Raw genomic sequence first — 20218 nt, 5'->3', positions numbered from 1 at the left:
GCCCCTTCCAAGGAGGCTTCCCAGCAGTGTGGGGAAGTTTACAATTCAAAAAAGCCTCTCTGCCACCGGGAAGCCCCTTTTGGGATTAATAGACTTAAATAAATCTTAAACTCCTGCTGTCAGTGCAACTTGGGCAACGACTGGGTGGGAGCCGACTAGCATCGGCTCCTCCCCTGGCCATGGCCCTGGACCACCCCTGCTACAGTAGCAAAGGGGGTGCAGGGATGCTGGTGCAGCATTCAGTGCTGCATCCCATCACCGAGGAGTGTTGAGGCAGTTGCCTGCAAACGGATTTTCCCCTCCGCTGGGACAAGTATTAGGGAGAGTAAACCTGCCAGCATGACCTCACACCACTCCCAATGGCAGATTCACCCCCTTTTGGATGGGGCTGTGTGCCAAGTCTAATCCCCATTTCTATGAAGAGATAACAACTGATTTGAGCAATTATGGTTAGCACTAATCTCCAATACCATGGCTTGCAAATCTCCTTCAAACAACCTTTCTTTTTTTAAAAAAAAAATGATTTTGATTTGGAGGTTGGCAATAACTACAGTTCTCCTGATTCAATCATCATAGCCAACAATGGTTGCCCTTAGAGCAACACAGAAATGAAGGAGTGAAACAGCATGTAAAAAGGTTTTAATAGCTAGATTTAAGTTTTGTAACTTGGTTGGTCTTACAGACCAACAAGGTTTTCAAGAATCAAACCTTTCTTTGTCAGAGAGACAATGGACAAAACAAGCCTATAGTGGCAAACAAAGATTTGGAAGAGTACCAGTGTAAAGGCGACATATTTTCAGATACATTCTGGGTATCACAATGATGTAAAAAAACAATACAAAAAAGATGTTGGTGATAAAAATGTCTAGCAAACAACAAGAGAGAAAAACTTCAAATTGCAGATCTTTACAACAGACATTACATTGGTGCCTTGTTTTTTTCTTTCATCAGGAATTTTGTCCTTTAAAAAGTATTTAACTTGGAAAAGTTAAATTACATGTTAGAGCATTACATGTTATAATAATAACTGTTTTGTTTATTTTAAATCTTTTCACACAGCATTTGGCAGAATTATTAGGTAGCGAGATGTGGGTACACTGATTACAGAGGAAATATTTCTGTGATTGTCTCAGTTCCCACAGCATAAGATCCCAAAGAAGTCAGAGTATGCTCAGTTCCTATCCTAGGAATTGTTGTTGTTTGTTTGTTTGTTTGTTTATTTATTTGTTAATTAATTAATTAATTATTTCAATTTCTATACCGCCCCATCCCCAAGGGGCTTGTTGTTGTTGTTGTTTTGATTTAACATCCAATTTTCTCCCACAGTAGCAGGCTCACAGTGGCCCACAACATACAATTCCTTAAAATAATAATATTTAAAAAATAATATAATAAACAAAATACAGATGGTGCTAACAAACCTTAATCCAGGATGGTGTTGGATTGCCAACAGGCTTGGAGAAAAATGTCACATCCCTTTAATATAGGCTTAATGGGATGTTATTTACCAGGGAATATGATTTACCTCCAAGCCATAAGAAACTTCACTTGCCCATTTCCAGACTTCTAACCTCTCCTAAAGAGACAGGCAGCACTACAAGCGCAAACTGAAATGGGACTGATGGTGGTGGTAAAATGAATTGGTTTGTTCATCTTAAAGTTTGAGTCCTAATTCTGAGATGAACACAGTGGGACACCTAAGTTCAGGAAGCAGTAAAGTCAGAAAGAGTGTTACAAGGTTAGAGACTATTTCAGTAGTTGGGAGTTTCTAACTATGCTCTCCTTAGGCACAGCTGCCATAAGAGGGCCCTTTTCCTCAACCTCCCCCCACACGCATATCAAGCTGTTTGGCTCTATTGTCAACTGCACAATGATACCAGTTCTCAGCCCCCCACCTGCTCCACCCCCTCAAGCCTCCACCATCTGCCACACTTAGCAGCACCTGCCTTCCAATGCGCTTTCCTTGGCTAACCTCACTGTGAAAAATCTACTTATTTAGTAAGTGGAGCCATATAGCGGATTAAAAATAGCTTCTCATGTATGAGGAACCTTCATCAGTTTGCAGACTAAACAACAGAGTCACTGATAAAAGGATTACAGATGGCCAGCCTGTGATCAGTTACCTCAGGAAGCACTGAAATCTACCCTACTTCCACAGAGGAAGAAGGAACATCACACGCAGAGAGAAATTAAAAGCATTCACTATTGTATCACATCTCCAGTGAACTTAAGGTGAAGGGACTATTCACACCTTTCTTGTCACTTCTACAAATGCTTTGTTTTTGTTTTTTAAAAAATCTCTTTAGATATTTCACCAAGTTCTTTGTTTGAGATAGAGACATTCCTATCATTGCTTTCAAGAAAAACAGTTCTTTCTTCTGATTAGGGTCCCACTACTGACCCTGATCTGTAGAGTATATACTCATCATTCCTAACAGTTAATGGACCACAAGATATCAACAATTCTGTTGTAATTAGAAACAGTCCCATAATCTGCTAGACCACATGTCTGCTAAAGTAGTCCTTGGTACCATTCTTCAAGAGCTCCATTCTCAGCGTGTGCACAATGCAACAAGTCTTCCAGTAGAAAAATACCATGGCCTGAATACACAGACTATGTATTTTCTAAAACTATCTTGACACAGATTAAGCTTGACAATGAGGGCACATGATCAGTGTCTCTACAGAAATGTAAAATCATTGAAACGAGTGAGAAAACTTGTAACTGAGGGCAGAAAGGGGAAGACTGTTTGGTACCTTCTAGCTGTAAGCAGCTACAACAGCTTCAGCTCTGCTGGAGGCACAAATGTCTGAACATCAAGGGACAAATGCCTGAACAGACAAGCTCCTTTTTATCCGTTGAGCAGCAGGATCCCATCCCAAACAGCACTTTTTAAAAGGGAATAGCCAGCCCAAGTAGCACTTTAACCAGTGATGTCATTTCTCAGAATGTGATCTCTTCCTCCACAAACTGTGCCTATCTTAAGGTAGGATTCTGACTGGCAGTCTAAATCTGAGCCATGCCTGTCCAGTTTTCAGCTACAGAGCCCTTTTTGATTGGCAGGAATATGTATGCGCAAAGTGCACTCTCTGAACTTCTGGGCAATCCCAGTTGGCTTCACACATCTTGGATCAGAGTTTCCAGGTAAACAGTGAGACGTCTAGGAATGCTTGCCCCCCAGCATTTTTCATTAAAACAAGAACAAATTAAAAAATCCCCCCAAGAACTGAAACCCCCCTCCTCACACCAAGCGCCAGGGTTTCAGTTGCCACAAACCCCTTCGTTTTGCTGGAACGGAGCATGTGCAACCCCAGAGAAAAGAGCAGCTTCCAAATGCAAGGACCGCCATTATATCAGCCACAAGGGATGCAGTTTATGGGAAGAAACACATGGAGGTTGGAAATTTGAACCGGAGAACCAGTGGCAGATGATATTTATTTCGCAGAAACGTTTGGAGGAGGAAAGGGGTGGGGGAGGCTAAAACAACCCACTCTTCTCTCCTTATGGGAACACGGAACAGCTATTTGTGGTAGCAAATGAAAGGAGGATCCCAGTCCACCCGCCTGCAGTCTCCCGCTCCCCCGAGACTCACCTGCGTCCGAGGCACCTGCGGGAAGAGATTGAGCGTTGTGGGCCGCTTCGGTCTGTAGGTATCCATGGTTGCGGGCGGGGGATCCTTCTGGATGGGCTCCAGCGCCGTCCCTTCTTCGGCGGGGGTGTCCCCGGTAGCATCGATCAAGTCTAGTTGGAGCATCTCTGCCTGGAGCCGGCTCGCCTCGCCGCCACCCACTCCCAGGACGCTGCTGGCCTGCAGATTGACATGGCTCTGCCGGGACACGGGAGAGAGAGCGAGAGCGATCATGAGACTAGTTGCCAAGGGGAGAAAGAGGCGGGGGGAGGGGGGAGGCCTGGCAGTCAGGCCATGTCTGATCAGCCGCCCTCCAGTGACTCAGAAAGCAGCAGAAGGGAGAAAGAGAAACTCCAGAACAGTGATTCGCACTGGAGCTGGCTGCTCGATTTATTTTTCTTTTAAGGCAAAGGCAGCAGAATACAAGAATTAGGGATCCAAAATGAAGCTATTCAAGACGCAGAATTTTCAATTTCCCAGCCTGCCAAAGATGTTTGCAAAACGATTACAATCTCTCGCTATAGTCAACAAAGGCGCCATGGACATCCACTCTTCTCCACCCCCTTCCCCTTCTCTTTCTTACAGGACTTCTGCAACACCAGTTCAAGGAAACAGAGCTTGTTTTCAAGAGACAAACATTGTGTTCCAACTGAACCACTTTAGACTGTAGGTGGATGCTCATAGGATTGAATGCTGAGCGTGTATGCACACACACAAGATGAGAGAGAACCTAGTTATCAGGATGAAGGGCTCGGGCCTAGCCTTCACTCTGTCATGCTAGCTGTTGATGCTGTAGGAAGAATATTCAGTGCCCAACCAGCCAAAAACACTCCTGTCTTTGAAACCTGAGTCTTTTTCTAAATTAACATTACACCTTTTCAGTGCTTCTGCAGAAGTCTGTCGCTTTAAATCACCCAGGGAATCTTAGCTGATTCCACAGAAGTCTTTTCAGATTTTTAAACCTGATTTCTACACAAAGTGTACAACAAAAGTTCTTAACCCTGGAATTAAAACATAACAATTCCAATATACTTTGGCACCATTGGCCAGAAGCCTTTCCCGTCTATAGTGCTACTCTGACAGTTTGAAAATAGCAGCAGTTTCATCTGCTCATTGTATTTCAAGGAGACTGGGGCAATAGGCATCTTGTGATCTGAACAGCAAAAAGAGCCAATTTAAACATGATGTGAAACTCATGTGTAGATTGCCATATCTCACAACTGAACATTTGTGGGTATGTTGATTGCAGAATATGTGTATATGTGCCTGCCCCACCTATGGGAACTCAGATGACAGGACCAATCACAGTTACCAGAAGATGCCTGTGAAATAAAGAAACACCCATGGGATTATTACAGTGATCTATGCACAAGTTTCACCCAGGAGGTTTTGTCACAGTTTTAGAAACCTAGAGTAGTGTAAGCTTGGACTTTGTGTGGGAATAGCAAGTTTTAGAAATACATACAATCATCCTGATCTGTGCTGCCACCTAAGGGATATTGCTTAGTTCTGCACTAATAGCAGAATGCTGAGGCCATTTCATCATGGGAAGTTTTTCTTAACTGACAATGCAATCCAGAGGGGCAGAGGGTTCTGCGCCATGGCCAAGGATGGCACAGTTGCCATGGCCATCAACTCAACAGCCACTGTATCAACAGTTGCCATGGCCATCAACTCAACTCAACATCAACTCCCACTACCTCCGTGAAAGAGCTATATACAGCGCCACTGCTTTTGCCAGCCCAAGTTTGTGCCAGCAAACAGGGACATTCCCAGGCCAAAAAGGGTCCAGAATGCCCTCTAATGCCTGCCCCACCTATGGGAACATCCTCTTTGGCACTGGTGTGAGCTCCTGAGCTGGAGGTGTGCTCTTATGTGGCACTCTTGTGCCCCTCCCTGGCACCTGCATATGTGCCCCAGCACTGGCATAAATGCCACTTATGCCGGTTTAAGTGGCATTTACACTGGTGCTGGGGTCACACTGCTTCTTCAGCCCTTTCTTCCCTTCCCCCCTTGGATTGCACTGTCAATTACAATTGTAGGGAACTTCAATACATGGCAAAACAAAATCCCATCAGTGTCTCTAATGAGCTTTGGCACAGGAAATACTTGTCTCAATGCCTTATAGTGGCATATGAGAATAATTTTAGATGTTAGAGAGCACGCATGACATAGTTAGAGTACTGCAGTAGGATCTGGGAGAGGAGGGTTTGAATCCCAACACTGCCTTCAAGGCTTGGGCCAGTCACACATTTGCAGTCTATCCTGTCTCACAGGGTTGCTGGATAAAATGGAGGAGAGGAAAACAATGACAATTGCTTTAGGCTCACATTGGGGAGAAAAGTGGTGTATACATAAGGCAAACAAATAACAAGAAATAACAAACAAATTACTAACAGTGAACCACTGGTGCTGCTTTAGGCATATAATGGTTGGGGAAGGTAGCCTAGAAAATTTTTAAATAAAAATAAATCAAATCATGTTAGGACCTAAAGTGATGTTAAATCACAAAATGGGAAGGACCCATCAGTTATCCCGAATTCATCTCCTTACCACAAAGTAGGGCCACTCACATACTGCCTTCTACACATAGCCCCAGAATGTAGATCAGCCAGGAGGTCCCAATCACCGAACAGGTGTATCTTTGAAGAGCTAGTATCCAGTATGTGATACTGATGATTCCAGTATGTGAACCAAGTCACATAACAGAATGCAACCTGCCTTTCTGCATAGTCAAAAGTCAAAAGAAGGCATCCAACTCATCTTCCCAAGGACCATTTTACTGTAGCGCAAAACCATGACACTCAACTGGAAGAGTCTAAAAGTGGATGCAGCAATACCTAAAGTCACAGCAAAGGACTGAAGAGACCCCCCCCCCCATCCCTCCTTTCCATATGGTTCCTTGCAGCTCTTAGGTGGTTTACACATAACCTTTGCAAAAGTGTATTTGTACTTCTAGATCCCCCAGTCCTAGGAATTTTATAGCGTTGGAATATTCTGAGCTTGACTAGCATCAGTGTTCATGAAACTGGGAGACCGCAGCACATGGAGTCACTCTCTGATGAGCTGCTGCCTGTTTGCTTCTAAAAGACTGAGCTTGCGTAACTCTCAATAACGCAAAATTTGCAAATATGGCATGACATGGTAAATTTCCAGTAATCTGATATCCAAAGAAACCTAAATGCCTGAAGCACTGCCCCTGGAGCTTCTTAGTGTGCAGAAGTGTGGAACAAGCAACACTGGTGTGAACAGAAGAACACTGTTTCCCTGGCAGGAACAGTGAGCTGATGAAGGAGATAACATGGAGCAAATGACAGCACTTCTGAAAGAAATGAGAGTATTGCAGCAACAGCAGCTGGCTGAAGAAACTGAAGGAGTGTCTGGAACACCAGCACATTATGCCCTGAGGGATAAGAGTCTTGTTTGGACACCATCTGTAAGCAGTCAAAGCTGACTTTGAAATCAGTTGCAGAATAGCCAGGTTGGTGCTGTAGACAAGTGCTGCCAGCTCCAGCTTGGGAAATTTTTGGACATTTGGGGGTCTAGTCTGGTGGGCAGGGTTTGGGGAAGAAAGGGACTTCATTGGGGTAATGCCATAGAAGCAATCTTCCAAAGCAGCTATCTAATCATGGGAAAATGATCTTGGTAGAGCTGCTGTAATTATGGAATCTCTCCAGGTCCTAAGGAGGTTGACAACTTTACATTTGAACTGTGGAGAAGAGCAGTCATTGGCTGAGGTCATATAGCTTTATCCATCTTGTGTGAAAACCTAGAGAACTGACCCAGGAATTCGATACCTACTGGCAAGGAAACTGCAGGAGTTAAGAGAAGACAACATACGTCCCAGCCCAGTTATACTTTAAAAGTACATCCATTTGGGGTCTCATACTCAGGGCCAGGGCCAGGTTTTTGTAGGCCTTGGGCAAGAGCATATAACCAGGCCCCCATTCCCATTTTGAGTGCCTGTGGGTAGGAAAGACAGGGTATAAATTAAATAAACATCTTGGAAGAACCCTGAGAGGCAAGTTAGAAAAAAAACTATACTGACTTAGGTCTTTTCTGCACAAGTTGTGCAGACAAATCTTGCTGCCAAATGCTACATTTTTTCCTTTGAATTCCACACATTTTGTCCTCTGTTTAGTTCTGGAAATATTTTTCCTTTATTTTTCCTCCATTGTTTTCCTGAGCACTTTTACTGCGATTTTGTTTTTCTATCCATTTCCAAACTAGTTTCCCTTGAGTGTGTGATCATGTTGAAACGGTCTTAATTTCTCTGTCCTACCAAACACGTAGCCCTTATCCATGCCCCCTGTGTAGCTATTTTCTCCTCTCCTGAATCCTCCATTAAATTTTTTTTATTTTTTTTCTCTTTGTCATTTTGTAATGTAACTTTTAGGCAGAGATAAAAAGCAGGAGTGATTAGATCAGCTTTGCCCATTTCATATTGAACTAGCAATGTAACATTAAGGTGAAAATGCGCAATGTCTGCAGTTTACAAGAGACTGCCACTGTAATCATTGTCCATTTTCCAGCTCTAATTTGGCTTGAAAATGTGGGGGAGGGCTAAATTTTTCTGTTCATTCAGGTAATGATACCACCTCCAGTAGGGGTTTTTTGGCTTTTGTTTGTGTGGGTAGTTCTTAACGATAGAAATGAAGGCTGAGAGATTTTTTGAATTACCACTTCAATGTAACTATGCAGTAATTCTAGAGAGCCTGCACAAAAGATAAGAAAGAGGGGAGGGCTGTTCTTTTGCATCACGGATGACATCCCATCACCATCAAGAATAAGAAGTCTTCAGCAGTAGCATGTGGAATAGATGCAACTGAACAGAAAAAGGGGAAAACAACAGGAGGAATGGAGATAGACAGAATGGTTTCACAGAAAACATTTCTAAGACACAACGTTTGACAACAGTAGTAAGCTGTGCAGGCTTGGTCAAGATTACACAGTGCACCTAGATTAAGGCTGAGTGGTGAATTTTTAAAACTTAACCTCAAACGTCCATGTTTAACTAGGGTGACCAGTTGTCCCAATTTTCGCGGGACACTCACGCTTTTGCGCGATGTGTCCCGCGTCCCGCCGGGCTTTAACATTGTCCCGGTTAGGGAATGTGCTCCTGTGTGTGGCAAGCGCGCTGTACGCGGCGCCCAGAGCTTTACTACCTGCCTAGCGATTGGCGCTCCCCGTCAGGAAACAGGGAAGCGCCCCAGAAAACACTGCGGCAGCCGCAGTGCCTTCTGGGGTACTTCCCTGTTTCCTGACCGGGGAGCGCCGCACGCCCCGCTTTTCCGTTGTAAACATCTGGTCACCTTAGTTTAACACTATCATCAAGCGGTTCTCATAAATCATGTTTCCTTTCCCATATAGCTGCAAGTAAACCAGTGTAAAGAATGTTAATTATTGGACAGTGTTTTGTTACAATGTGGAAAAGAATGTACAGATTATAAATAAACAGATTAAAGATACTCAGCCAAGTCTGCCAAAACTGTTGCCAGAAGCCCTCTGAAATAGAGCAGTCTTGCACACTTTCTTAGGACTGCTCCAACACCAACTGCTAGGCCGTGGACTTTCTCTGTGGCAGGGTCAGTCCTCTAGCTCCAGAGTGGCTATATTTAAGAAAGTGTGCAGTGGCTATATTTGAGAAAGTGTGCAGCTCTATCTCTAACGGCTTCTGGCAACTGTTTTGGGCTGTGTCTTTTTAATCTCTGTGTTTATAATCTGTATATTTTAAAAAATGTGAATACTTTGTATCCTTCAGCTTGCTGTTGTATTGTTAGCCATCTTGAGTTTAAGGTAATAAGGAGGGATATAAATATAGCAAACAAATAAAATAAGTATGGAAGAAGAGTAGCTGAAACCCAAAGCAATGAATGAGGAATACCTTTTTATAGGCATCCTTACCCAACATATTAGGTTTGGGAATCTCCTGGTGGGGCCGAAAGGCTCCTCAAACCACAACAGATCTCCATACTACACAGAACATTTTCCCTGGAGGAAATAGCAGCTCTGGAGAGGACAAGAACTAATTCAAGAGTGGTGGGAAAGGAGGATTGGCTTGAAGACATTTGTGAGCTGGGCCTCACAAGATGAAATCCATGTAACAGAAAGGATCACCCCACTGAGTAAGGTTGTAAATCTCCAGGTGGGGCTTGGAAATTGCTTGGAATCACAACTTATCTACAGACTACATAAATCATTTATTTATTATTTCTTTAAAGCATTTGTTCCACTTCTCCTGGAGAAAAGGGCTGCTTTGGAAGATGGACTGCATGGTGTTTTACCCTACTGAGGTGGTCCCCACTTTTCCATGGAAGCTTGTTGGGTGATCTTGGGCCAGTCATACTCTCTCAGCATAACCCACCTCACAGGGTTGCTGTGAGGATAAAACAGAAGGGAGGAGAACAATAGACAGGGCCCCGCCTGGGAGAAAAGCACAATATGAAATAAATATTGCTTATTCATTTTAAACGTTTCACAACACAATTTGCATTTGCACATTTTTAATTATTGTGGTAAAAGGCTTCCCCACTCCTAATGTTATTGCACAACTTTTGTATTGGTAACAATTTAATGGCGGATTTATCAATAAAGGTCAGCACACACAAAGTCTTCCTTTGTAGTATTGCACAAATTATCCACTGAACCTAAGTGATTACATTTTTTCTTACTAGATTGGTAAGATTGCTAACCTCCAGGTGGTTGCTAGAGATCTCCTAGAGTTACAGCTGATCTCCAAGATGCAGAGATCAGTTCACCTGGAGAAAATTGCCATTTTCTTACATATTTAGTCCCTCCCTTCCCGTAACTGAAGTCCCTCCCTTCCCCTAATACTGTCATCTTCAGGCTCCTCCCCCCTCCCAATCTCCAGGTATTGTCCCAGCTGGAGTGAGCAGCCCTACAGGCACTTTGAGGTCTTATGCTGTCTGCAGATTACTATGATCAGTTTATATTGCTACTCTATAGACTGCTCTTCCATGTAGCAAAGCTGTTCTGCATGTTTCCACTCTTCAAAAGAAGCAGTTAATGTTGCAATGGTGGTCTTAAGTACCTTCTCCACATCCTTAATCTTTGTGGCTAATATGGATTTTAAGCACACTGACCAGGACACGTTTCATTTTTGTGTTTATACAGGGCCTGGTACATTGCTGGATTTAACAATAAGTGAAGTTCTTACATTACAATTGTAGAAGACCATACAATGTTGTAGAACCATCTGCAAGACCAACCATCTTTTTGTTTGCCTAACACTTTGTATTCCAATTCCAGAAGCATATGTTACAGCCTTCATTCAGTCCCAAGTCTCCTTTGGAACATCTGTAGTGTGACTGAACTCTGAAAGAGAGTCAAAATACTATAACTTTAGTATAGATGTCACTTTGTGTTAAAAAAATAATTTGGCTTCCTCTGGCATTTAGCCCAGCTGTGTTTTAGTAAAGAGGTTTTCTTAAGAAAGATGCAATTTAACCTGGCTCTTGAAGATTCTGAACTGACCCCTCCTCCCAATATACTCCTGTAGTAGTGTTCCTTTATTTCTTATCACACAACTGGACTTGCCACTTTAGATTATAGCAAGTCTTCGGTACTTCTCTTCATACACACTTAAGCTTGGGTGCTCTTCTCAATGAACAAACATAATCACTTTATGTTGCATGAACTAACTCATCTGAGCTGGTTTTGATCTCTAGTTCTTACATTTTTATATTTGATGCAGATGATATTTATTTTTATTCTATAAGAAATTTTGGTTTATACATAATTTCTTTTCCTGGGATGCTATGCTCACTCTGAAGCAGAATATGACTTTGTTTCATCTACTTTGCAGAGTTTAATTTAAGACAAGGCTAAACAGAGATTGGTTCCAGAAACTGCTTTAAATGCAAGGGTTCATCTCTGGAACATGTGAAGTAAGCAAAAATGAATGCCTCTGAGGATGTTTCAAATGACTCTTGCTCTGACCAGTGAGAAATATCTAATGTCCGGATACCAGGGAGCAGAGAGAAGGGATCATAAGGCTACCACATAATTTCTAAAATGACAGATGTCCAGAGGGTTTAACAATGATTAATGATGAAAGCAAACATTGTGGAGCCAAATTCAGGGAGACAAAAAAGGAGTAATCTCTAGATGACAGCATGTTAGTAAATGTTCCGGATCATCCCATAACTCGAGGACACAAAGCTTTCCAGCCACAGATGAAAATGCTCCTCTTGCTATAATCTAGCCTCTATTTCTAGGGTTGCCAGCTGGCAGTCCAGAAATTATGCCTTTTTAAATACTCTGAAACAAACAGAAGATATGCAATTGCTGCACTGGCAGTATCATCACATCACCTGGCATAGCAAGCAGAACTTCAGTTTTGCTTATTGTAGGTAATCAGAAGAGGGTGGATGAACAACTTGATGAGCAGCAGGTTAGGAGGCTGCATTTCCTCTTGCTATTTGAGTTTTGAAAGAGACAGACACAAATAATATCCAGTTAGATGACTGAAGTCCTTGACTTGAGCCTTCAGCTTTTTTCCAAAATCTTAAGGGCAGTCTTCAGAAGTAGGGGGGACTTCCATGAATGTCCACTGACTCTTCCTGGTAACAAAATTCCAGTGTGCTCATGGAGGAAGCAGAAAAGTCTCTCGGCACAGTTCTTTTTGAACACAAGCCCCAGTCTCCTTTACTGCAGCATAAGAGCTGGGAAAAGTACCTGCAGGATCCACTACAGCTCTTCCCCCTACTCTGGCAAAAAAGATAGCATCATAGAAAACCATATGACAGATTTCCCTTTTAGTGACACAAGAGTTACCCAAACATTTGACCTATTTCTTAATTTATGGGCAAGGCCTCATCATTGTCTTCATTTAGGGTGACTGAATGCTGCTTCAATTTAGAATATGCTGAGCTGAAATTTTTACAGAAATTCTTGGAAAGCAGCTTCAGTTTTACAGATTTATTTTATACCCATTTTGATATCTCTCTGTTTCCCAGTAAGTGATGGCAGGGGTGGTGGTGGATTTTTTCCTGCAGGAAGTAAATTCATCCTTTTACACTTTAGCAACATTTTCTTTCTCGACTATTTCTTTTTGTGCTTGAGAATATCACTGGTTTATCTAGCTCCTTTGGGGAACAACTTTGCAAAGTTGCTACATATACAAAATGTTCTGACCATGTACTCTGCCAAAGTCTCATATTGTCACCTTCCAAACATTTTCTGTTCTTTTAAAAAAACCTCTTCCAGATTTGTTTGCTGTTCTTTAACTGCTGCATCTCAAAGCTGAGCACTTATCTTACAGCCAGCAAGTTTCATATTTTGAAGCCCAGCATTGTTAATTAAAAGTTCCTCATTAATTCTTTTTCTTCTGGGTTCTGAAATGTTCCCTGTATCACTTGCAAGGAATACATTTCCTCTGGCGACAGCTTTACTTTACATCTTCACAGTTTTTCCCCTTCTAGCATGGAATACATAATAAATCTGCCCTACTTGTGCCTTTGGCGTCAAAAACTGTGCAGTTTTACACACACACCCCACACACACACCATCCTGTGGCTTTCATAGAAAGCTTAAATTGCTGACTGAACCCTTTCCAGACTTCCCTGACATTCAATGAAATTCAATGGACAGGGCCAAAAATATTTACCGGTAGGTTCCATTAATATTTTGGCAACTCAAATGTTCCAGCACGAGCAAGGTCAAAAACATTGGCTTGGAACCTGAAGCAATAACTTTTGATACAATGTTCCTCCCTCACAATACCAAGGAACACACAAAATACTAACTGTAGTAGTGCACTGCCGACCCGGCAGTGCCGTAGTAGAACGTTAATAGCGGACCTAAACCTTGCGGTTGCATCCTTGCCCCACTCCTCACATCCCCATGAGTCACAGGTCGCGAACTGTCTGGCTCAATCACGGAAGCGCTTAGGGACAATGATCTGCCCAGGTGAGGATTAGGCTCGAACGGCCGTCGCGGCTCTTCTGCGCGCATTGGGATGAGATCATGCATCGCCTGATGATCTCCCGACCTCCCAGCTCTCCCGGAACGCTCACGATTATACCCTACCGCGCCCGATAGAGTAACAATAAAAGGTGCCAGGAACGGCGGAGGCGGGAGATTAAGCGGGGAACACGGACCTCCAGGTCTCCAGCTGCTGGCGATCTCCACCAGATGTTATCTCGGCGTCTGGTCGTTCTTCGCTGACGGCGTGGAGTGCGACTAATGAGGTGCGAAACCGGGAATCGAACCTCCACCCTGCTCACGATAAGCCTGGGGAAGAGACGCGATACGAAGTCCAGCTGGATCGAAGCATCCAGGACCCGTTTGGTATCGCTGTCCTCTGGATGGTAGCATCCAGAACCATAGCGTCGGACACTCTCGTCCGGCGGAACACGGTGATATAGAACTTACAAAAGCAGGAGCTTATAAACGTTAACGAGCTAAAGCGTTAATGAAATCTGTGGGGTCCCGGTAAAGAGAGACTCGCAAATTGGTTGAGATTGAAGCCCAGTGTCCGCTTAATTTGCCCAGGGGGGGGACACTGAATCTGGAACTGGGGAAAACATGGAAGTAGCACTCTTCGCTGGAAATTTTCAGCATGATATGCGCTGCTACTGGCGTGGAACAATGTTTTGTCGCCATCAGCCTGCAGACCCTCACGGCTCTCCCCTTGCTGCTTAAACGCCCTCCTTCGATCTTTCACCTTCAATTTCAACCCGGAATTTTCTCCTATCCACCTAGAATTGGGCCTGTCACTCCCTTCTGCCCTAAACTCCTTCACCCAATTCAAACTCTCCTTGCTCAGCCGCCCCTCTACTGCTCGCCTTCATTTTCGGCCACTGCACCTCCGTCAGAAGCGCCGCGTAATGGTGGCGGGTTTCAAACTCTGAAGCGTGTGTACGATCTGCAGAAGAAAGGAAACCCTGGCGGAAGGCGATACTGACTCTTCTTGCATTGTGCCCCATCCACTTCACAGATACCGAAGAGGATGGCATAGTTAAGCCCGAGGTTGTCAATTACGCTGGCTATAATAATATCCTTACCCGAGCTCCGCCAAAGCAATGCGGGGCGGTAAGTCACCTAGCCTCGGTAAAGGCATGCTGGAAGCCGCAGGAACCACCTAATGGTTCCAGATGACTGGAAAACCACCTTCGCATGCTCCTGAGCCCTCGCGGTTGTGGTCTGGGAAAGTGAGTTCCGTAGCAATGCTTCAACAGAGCCGCCACCTCTGCGGCCTACACCGCCTCAGCTGCGGCCCCGATGCTTTACCAACTAGCGATCAAGATTGTCCTGCCTGAGGCCCGCCCATACGATTACGCCTCTGGAGTGTCTATAAGGCATTTGTCAAAGTCCCCAATGCGGCCAGCCAACTCAGAGTTTTCTCCTCCATCGGCAGAAACTGAGAGCCCTATGGGTGTGGAGCAGAGCTCAGGAGCTGGCTCAAGAGGCAGGTAGATGGCGAGGAGCCCAAAGCGAGCTCCTCATGCGCAAGAGGCAGCTTCCATGGAGTGCCGCGGGGGGCAATCAGACCCTGAGCAAAAAATCCTGAACCTGGCCCGACATGCTTAAAGCTGCCAGGACGTGGATCCCTCCGCCCACCAAGCCCCTAGCCTCCCTGCGCAGCACTCTCCACCCGGCCGGGAGGCGGTCTCAGGATGACTGCTTTAACTCGGCAGACCGGACACTTCGAAGGAGTGTAGGCAAGCCGGGGGGCCTACAACCCCGATGGAGGGTCCTCCCCAGGAGAGAAGGCCGCAAAACCGGTGCCCACGCTGTTGCCAGAAGGGCTTCCACTGGAGAGGCGATCTGCCGTCGGGAAACTCCCGCCAGGCTGTCTCCCCAGCTCCAGGACCAAGGAGGGAGGAGTACTAGGAGCAAACTCAAATGCCAAGGCCCCTGCCAAAACCACCCCACTCTCGCCATTGGCATCCTGCTCACATGCACTCAGCCCGTGCTCCTTTAGGTCTCTACCCGAGGTTCTTGTGGCCCCAACTCCGGTATGGACGAGCCCAGCATCCTACCGGGACAATTGGGCTGGAGTGCCTTGCCAAAGGCCTCTGCCGCTGAGCAGGGACTGTTCATCAGTCCGTCGAATTGATGTCGACTCCGCGCATCTCGGGCAAGACCCATCCCACCTCCAGGTCTGGACAAACATCCACAGCAGGATGCCCTGCCGGGAGCCAGCTGGCGCTCAGCTGATTCTCTTCGCCCATCACAGCTGCCCGGGCTGCGGAAGCCCAATAGAGAGGGCTCACGAGCCCCAGCAGCCAACATGGCGCTATGCCCTCGCCATACCCGTCGCCCAGCGGTAGAGGCGCTTCCTATCGGGAGCTCCACGTCATTCATATCTGAGAGTCTGCGCCATAGAAGGATGTAAGTTCAAGGGCCTGGTGGACACCGCGCGCTGATGTGCCACCGGGCTCATCAGAGCAGCCAGGTGGCTCCTCATCACCAGTGGCCTTCGACCGAGGCTTACCAGCACATCTGGGGGGGTGGGGGGGGGGGAGACAGAACAGCGTAGGCCGGAGCATCCATGCCATCCGCGGTCAACAGCCCTAGGACTTCGAGCGGCAGCTCACGAGTCCGGCATTATCGATTCTAGACATCCATGCATCAATCTCTGGGGAAGAGACCTCATGGAGTCCAGGTTAAGAGCGACTCTGGTCTGGGATGGAGTAAAAGTTCGCGTCACGGATCATTGATTCCAATGTTGCCTTCGGAAGTTGCCTCCTAGATTTTCCAATACAGGAAATCTGTTTCCCCCTCCCCTCCCCTTTTTCCTTCCTGTTTTCGACCGAAGTAGAGGCGGGAGGGGCCAATTGACTGACTGGCCCTCCCTGGATTAAAATCTGGGCCCGTCCTGAGTACCCGCAGCACTGTCAGGGACAGGCCCCAGTTTAAAAGGGCTGCAGCTATTATGCTGTCTAATGCCCAAAACCCATGATTTTAGGTGGGTTATGGCTGCCAAGCCTGGCAACTTTATCAGTACCAGCGTTAAAGGCCATTAGGCTCAGCCTGGCTTTCGCCGGAAGCCGCCTTAAGGAGGCCGGTCTCGGTGAATGGCAATTCCCCAAGATAATTCGACATCACAAAATTTTAGCACCATCCAGCTTCCTCGTATTGGCCACCAAAGGTCCCCGGTGAAGTGCAACTCCCTTTGCAACCAAAACCCCCCTTCCTTTCTCCTTTGTGTGTAGATTGCCAAGGAATTTGCCTCTAATCGCCTGAATTGCTTCCATTCCCTGGATGCACCCACATCCTCCGAAAGGTGCTTCCAAAGCCCCGCTTTGTATTTGCTGATTAAGCATGCATACCACAATCCCCAAGGACCCTTCGCCTGTTTCCCTCCCCTGGGGGGCTGGGACTCCTATAGCCTTTGGCGCTATTCCCTGTTGATGGCTCTGAAGCCAGAATTCCCACCAGGGCGCCTTCTACCTCCTGCCCTCCCCTGTCAAACCAACTAAAGAAAGAGGAGTGTGGCGGCCCCAGGAGGATTGCATCAAAAGCAACCTTCTGAGCTGCAAAGCAAAGCCTTCTTCCTTCCCATACTAAATATAAACACTAACTTCGATCCCAATCTCCGCCATCCGCTCTAGAACTGAGCCTGGCGGGACCGGCCAGTAACCTGGGAAGGGTGTGTGTTTCAGTCCCTCTTCCTACAAGGTTCCACGTGGACTCCGATTAAGCCACGACAGGCCCACCCATGGAATGGCGCCAGGAGGAAACCAACCCCATCCAGAGATGGAGCATCTCTCTAGAGGATCCGCCCAGCGATCTCGACAGGAGCGCCGTGCATAGCGTAGACCGGATGACCTGGGAGGCGTCAAAGGCGACCACCAGCCAGGCCCTGGCGCTGCTGGGCAAGACCACCCGAGACACCCAGCGAGAACCTCTGTGCGCTCTCTTTCGCGATCATCACCACCAACTCAGCAACCCACCATCCCTTTGCCTGCTCTGCTCTGCCTCCTGCGATGGCGATCATTACCACCCACCTAGCGAGCTTTCACCAGACCAACATCTGGGAGCAGTTTGCTGCGCTTAGCGTCTCATCTTTCTGCCTGGGCCAGTACCTAGGAGGAATTGGCGGAGGCCTGCTAAGCTCCTGCCTGCTCCCCACGTCTGTAAAGCCGGAGACTTCCTGGCTGAGTCTGGGCTGTGCCCTTCTGAATGCCTCATCCATCGGAGGAGATGATACTCTATAATGGCGCCGACTGGGGACCCGTCGTCCAAACCCTCGGCTGGCTCTTTTCCCTTGTCACCAAGGCGATTCGTAACCACGGAGTCCAACACCTGCGCCCGCATCACGGGCATAGCCGAGCAGAGGGTCGACCGGGCCCATTAAGTCGGCTTTCGGCCAGTTGGAACTGCACACATGGAGGACATTTCCCCGTGTTCGGAAACATCCTGCTCCCAGGGGCTGGTTCTGGACCTCGCGGGGAGAGGCCGTTTTAACTACATCCCCGCTTCGACTCCCTGCCGGAACTCTTTGCTGCCTCCAGTCGCTTCACCGATTGTCCTACCCCAGGCTCCACCCGGGGAGCCGGACGCCGGGCCAGCCGCCGCGCTCCGGGCACTCTGCCTTTCGACCCCTCACAGCCGGGCGAGCACGCGGTCGCCTCTCTCGAAGCGGAGTTCGTCTCCCTCGCCAACTTCCCTGAGTGGGAGTCCCCGGACTGGCTTCCTGACAATGCTACAGACTATTGGCCGGCTGGCCTGTACCCTTCTTGAGGATCCGCATCAATCCTCTACCTCCACGCAGCTCTGGATGCCCTGGCCTCCGAGCAGCAGTGGAACTTCGTCAGCGTTTAACCCTGTAGACAATCGTGCGCTATTGATTATTTTGTTGTTGTTGCATCACCAAGGTTGTAGAGAATGTACATAACATGTGTTGTTTTAATCTTTCTGATAATTCTCCCAGTTGATCCACATGAAAGTCGCGTGAGCTGCAAGAAGAGTTGTATCTAATCTGGAAATTATATGATGTTTTGCCCCATTGAGTGGTCAGCCCTCTGGAGCTGGTCGTGCGGGAGGATGGTTAGTTAATGCTGTTGTACAGCTCTGTATTGGTTTAATTAGCGTATGCCTCGTTATCCGGATCTTGTTTTGAGTTCAATGCATGTCCATTATGTATTGCCTGTAACGCGTGTGTAAGGAAACCCCTAAGCATTTTACCCTTACCCATGGCCAGCAACCATTCTAATCGTTGCACAAGCAGCTTGGTCAGCTTGACCATCACGGTAGCGGAGGAGACAAAGCGTCCCTTTAAATAAACCCCTATGGCATTTTATTTTACCGTTTTTCTACAAAATGTAAAGGGAGGGAGATGCTTAGTAGTGCACTCGGCCGACCCGGCAGTGCCTGCCGTGAGTCGAAGAACGTTAGGCATGCCAGCGGACCTCGCGACGCTTGCCGGGTTGCATCGCACCCCCCCTCCTCATGCCCCCATGAGTCACGAGGTACATGAACTGTCATCACAGAAACTCAATCACCGAGCGCCAGGGACAATGATCTTGCCCCCAGGTGAGGATTAGGCTCCAGGCAATGCGGCATCTTCTCCACGCCGCGTAGCCAAAGATGAGATCATGTATCATCACCCTGGATGATCGTCCCCGCACCTCCCAGCTCTCCGGAACTCCCCAGTCCTCCCTCCTACTACACGCCCCGATAGAGTAACAATAAAGGTGCCAGGAACCCGGCGAAGGACGGGAGATTAAGCTAGGAACATCGGACCTCCCGGTCTCCCGTCTGCTGGCGATCTCCGCAGATATTTATCTCCGCTGCGTCTGCGTCTGGATTACGTTCTTACGGGCTGACCAAGCGTGGAGTGGAACCTGCTACAACTAACACCACATAAAGGTGCCTTTTTAGTCACACCCCTTCCCATTAAAAAGCTAGCATGATATTTATTTACACCTCTCCTAGGGAATAGCTACATAGTATCCCTCACCTACATCCCTGAGTCAAATCAACAGACTTGGTCTGGCAGTTTCCTGCTTCCTTGGTTCCCTGTGGGTCAGGACCATACCTGTGTATAGCAGTGCCCACTGTCTGGAGGAGAAAAAAAGAAGACAGAAAAGTCTTTAACAAAGGCTTAATGGGATGTTATCTACCAGGCAGCAGTATTTACCTCTGTGCCATGAAAAGCTTTAGCAGACCATTTCCATACATTAAACCTCTGTTAAAGGGATAGAACAATTATCTCCAGGCCTATTGGCAACCCTGTCTCTGTTGCAATTGATACCTTATCTCTCCCCATCCCACGCATCCATTTCTCCATTTTATATGGCCCCAGGGAGCCACTATCCACTCTGCTGGTGAAACTTACATGTTAAAATTTCCCAACAGAACAAAGAGCAGCTTCTCCAGGGTCATTTCAGATCAGAAAAACAGAATGGAAGAAAAAAAGGCCCTTTGCTTGCTGTCTCCACCCAAACAAACTTCACACATGCCCAGAAACACAGAGGTTTCACATTGGCTGATGCAACCTAGTCACACAGTCAAGAAAAGCACAACATTTAGTCCATCCTCTAGAGTTATTAGTAAGTACCTGGTAATATCCGTGGGTCCATTTAAAGTGTGTTCAAAGATGCATAAAATTTCACCTG

General features: G+C 46.6%; 1 protein-coding gene across 2 annotated transcripts in view; it reads right to left on the bottom strand.

Moving 5' to 3' along the window:
• The window catches only part of MAPK8IP1 (mitogen-activated protein kinase 8 interacting protein 1), a 64414-nt gene that overhangs the window by 22129 nt on the left and 22067 nt on the right, over positions 1–20218 (bottom strand). For both annotated transcript variants that reach the window (XM_048483766.1, XM_048483767.1), the window contains exon 3: positions 3594–3827. In XM_048483766.1, the coding sequence (XP_048339723.1) occupies positions 3594–3827 (234 nt within the window). The remainder of the gene's footprint in view (positions 1–3593; positions 3828–20218) is intronic.

The sequence above is a fragment of the Sphaerodactylus townsendi genome, linkage group LG02 (genome assembly GCF_021028975.2).
Source record: "Sphaerodactylus townsendi isolate TG3544 linkage group LG02, MPM_Stown_v2.3, whole genome shotgun sequence".
Lineage (NCBI taxonomy): Eukaryota > Metazoa > Chordata > Lepidosauria > Squamata > Sphaerodactylidae > Sphaerodactylus > Sphaerodactylus townsendi.
Note: the sequence above shows the minus strand (reverse complement) of the source record. Positions and strands in the feature narration are given on the sequence as shown.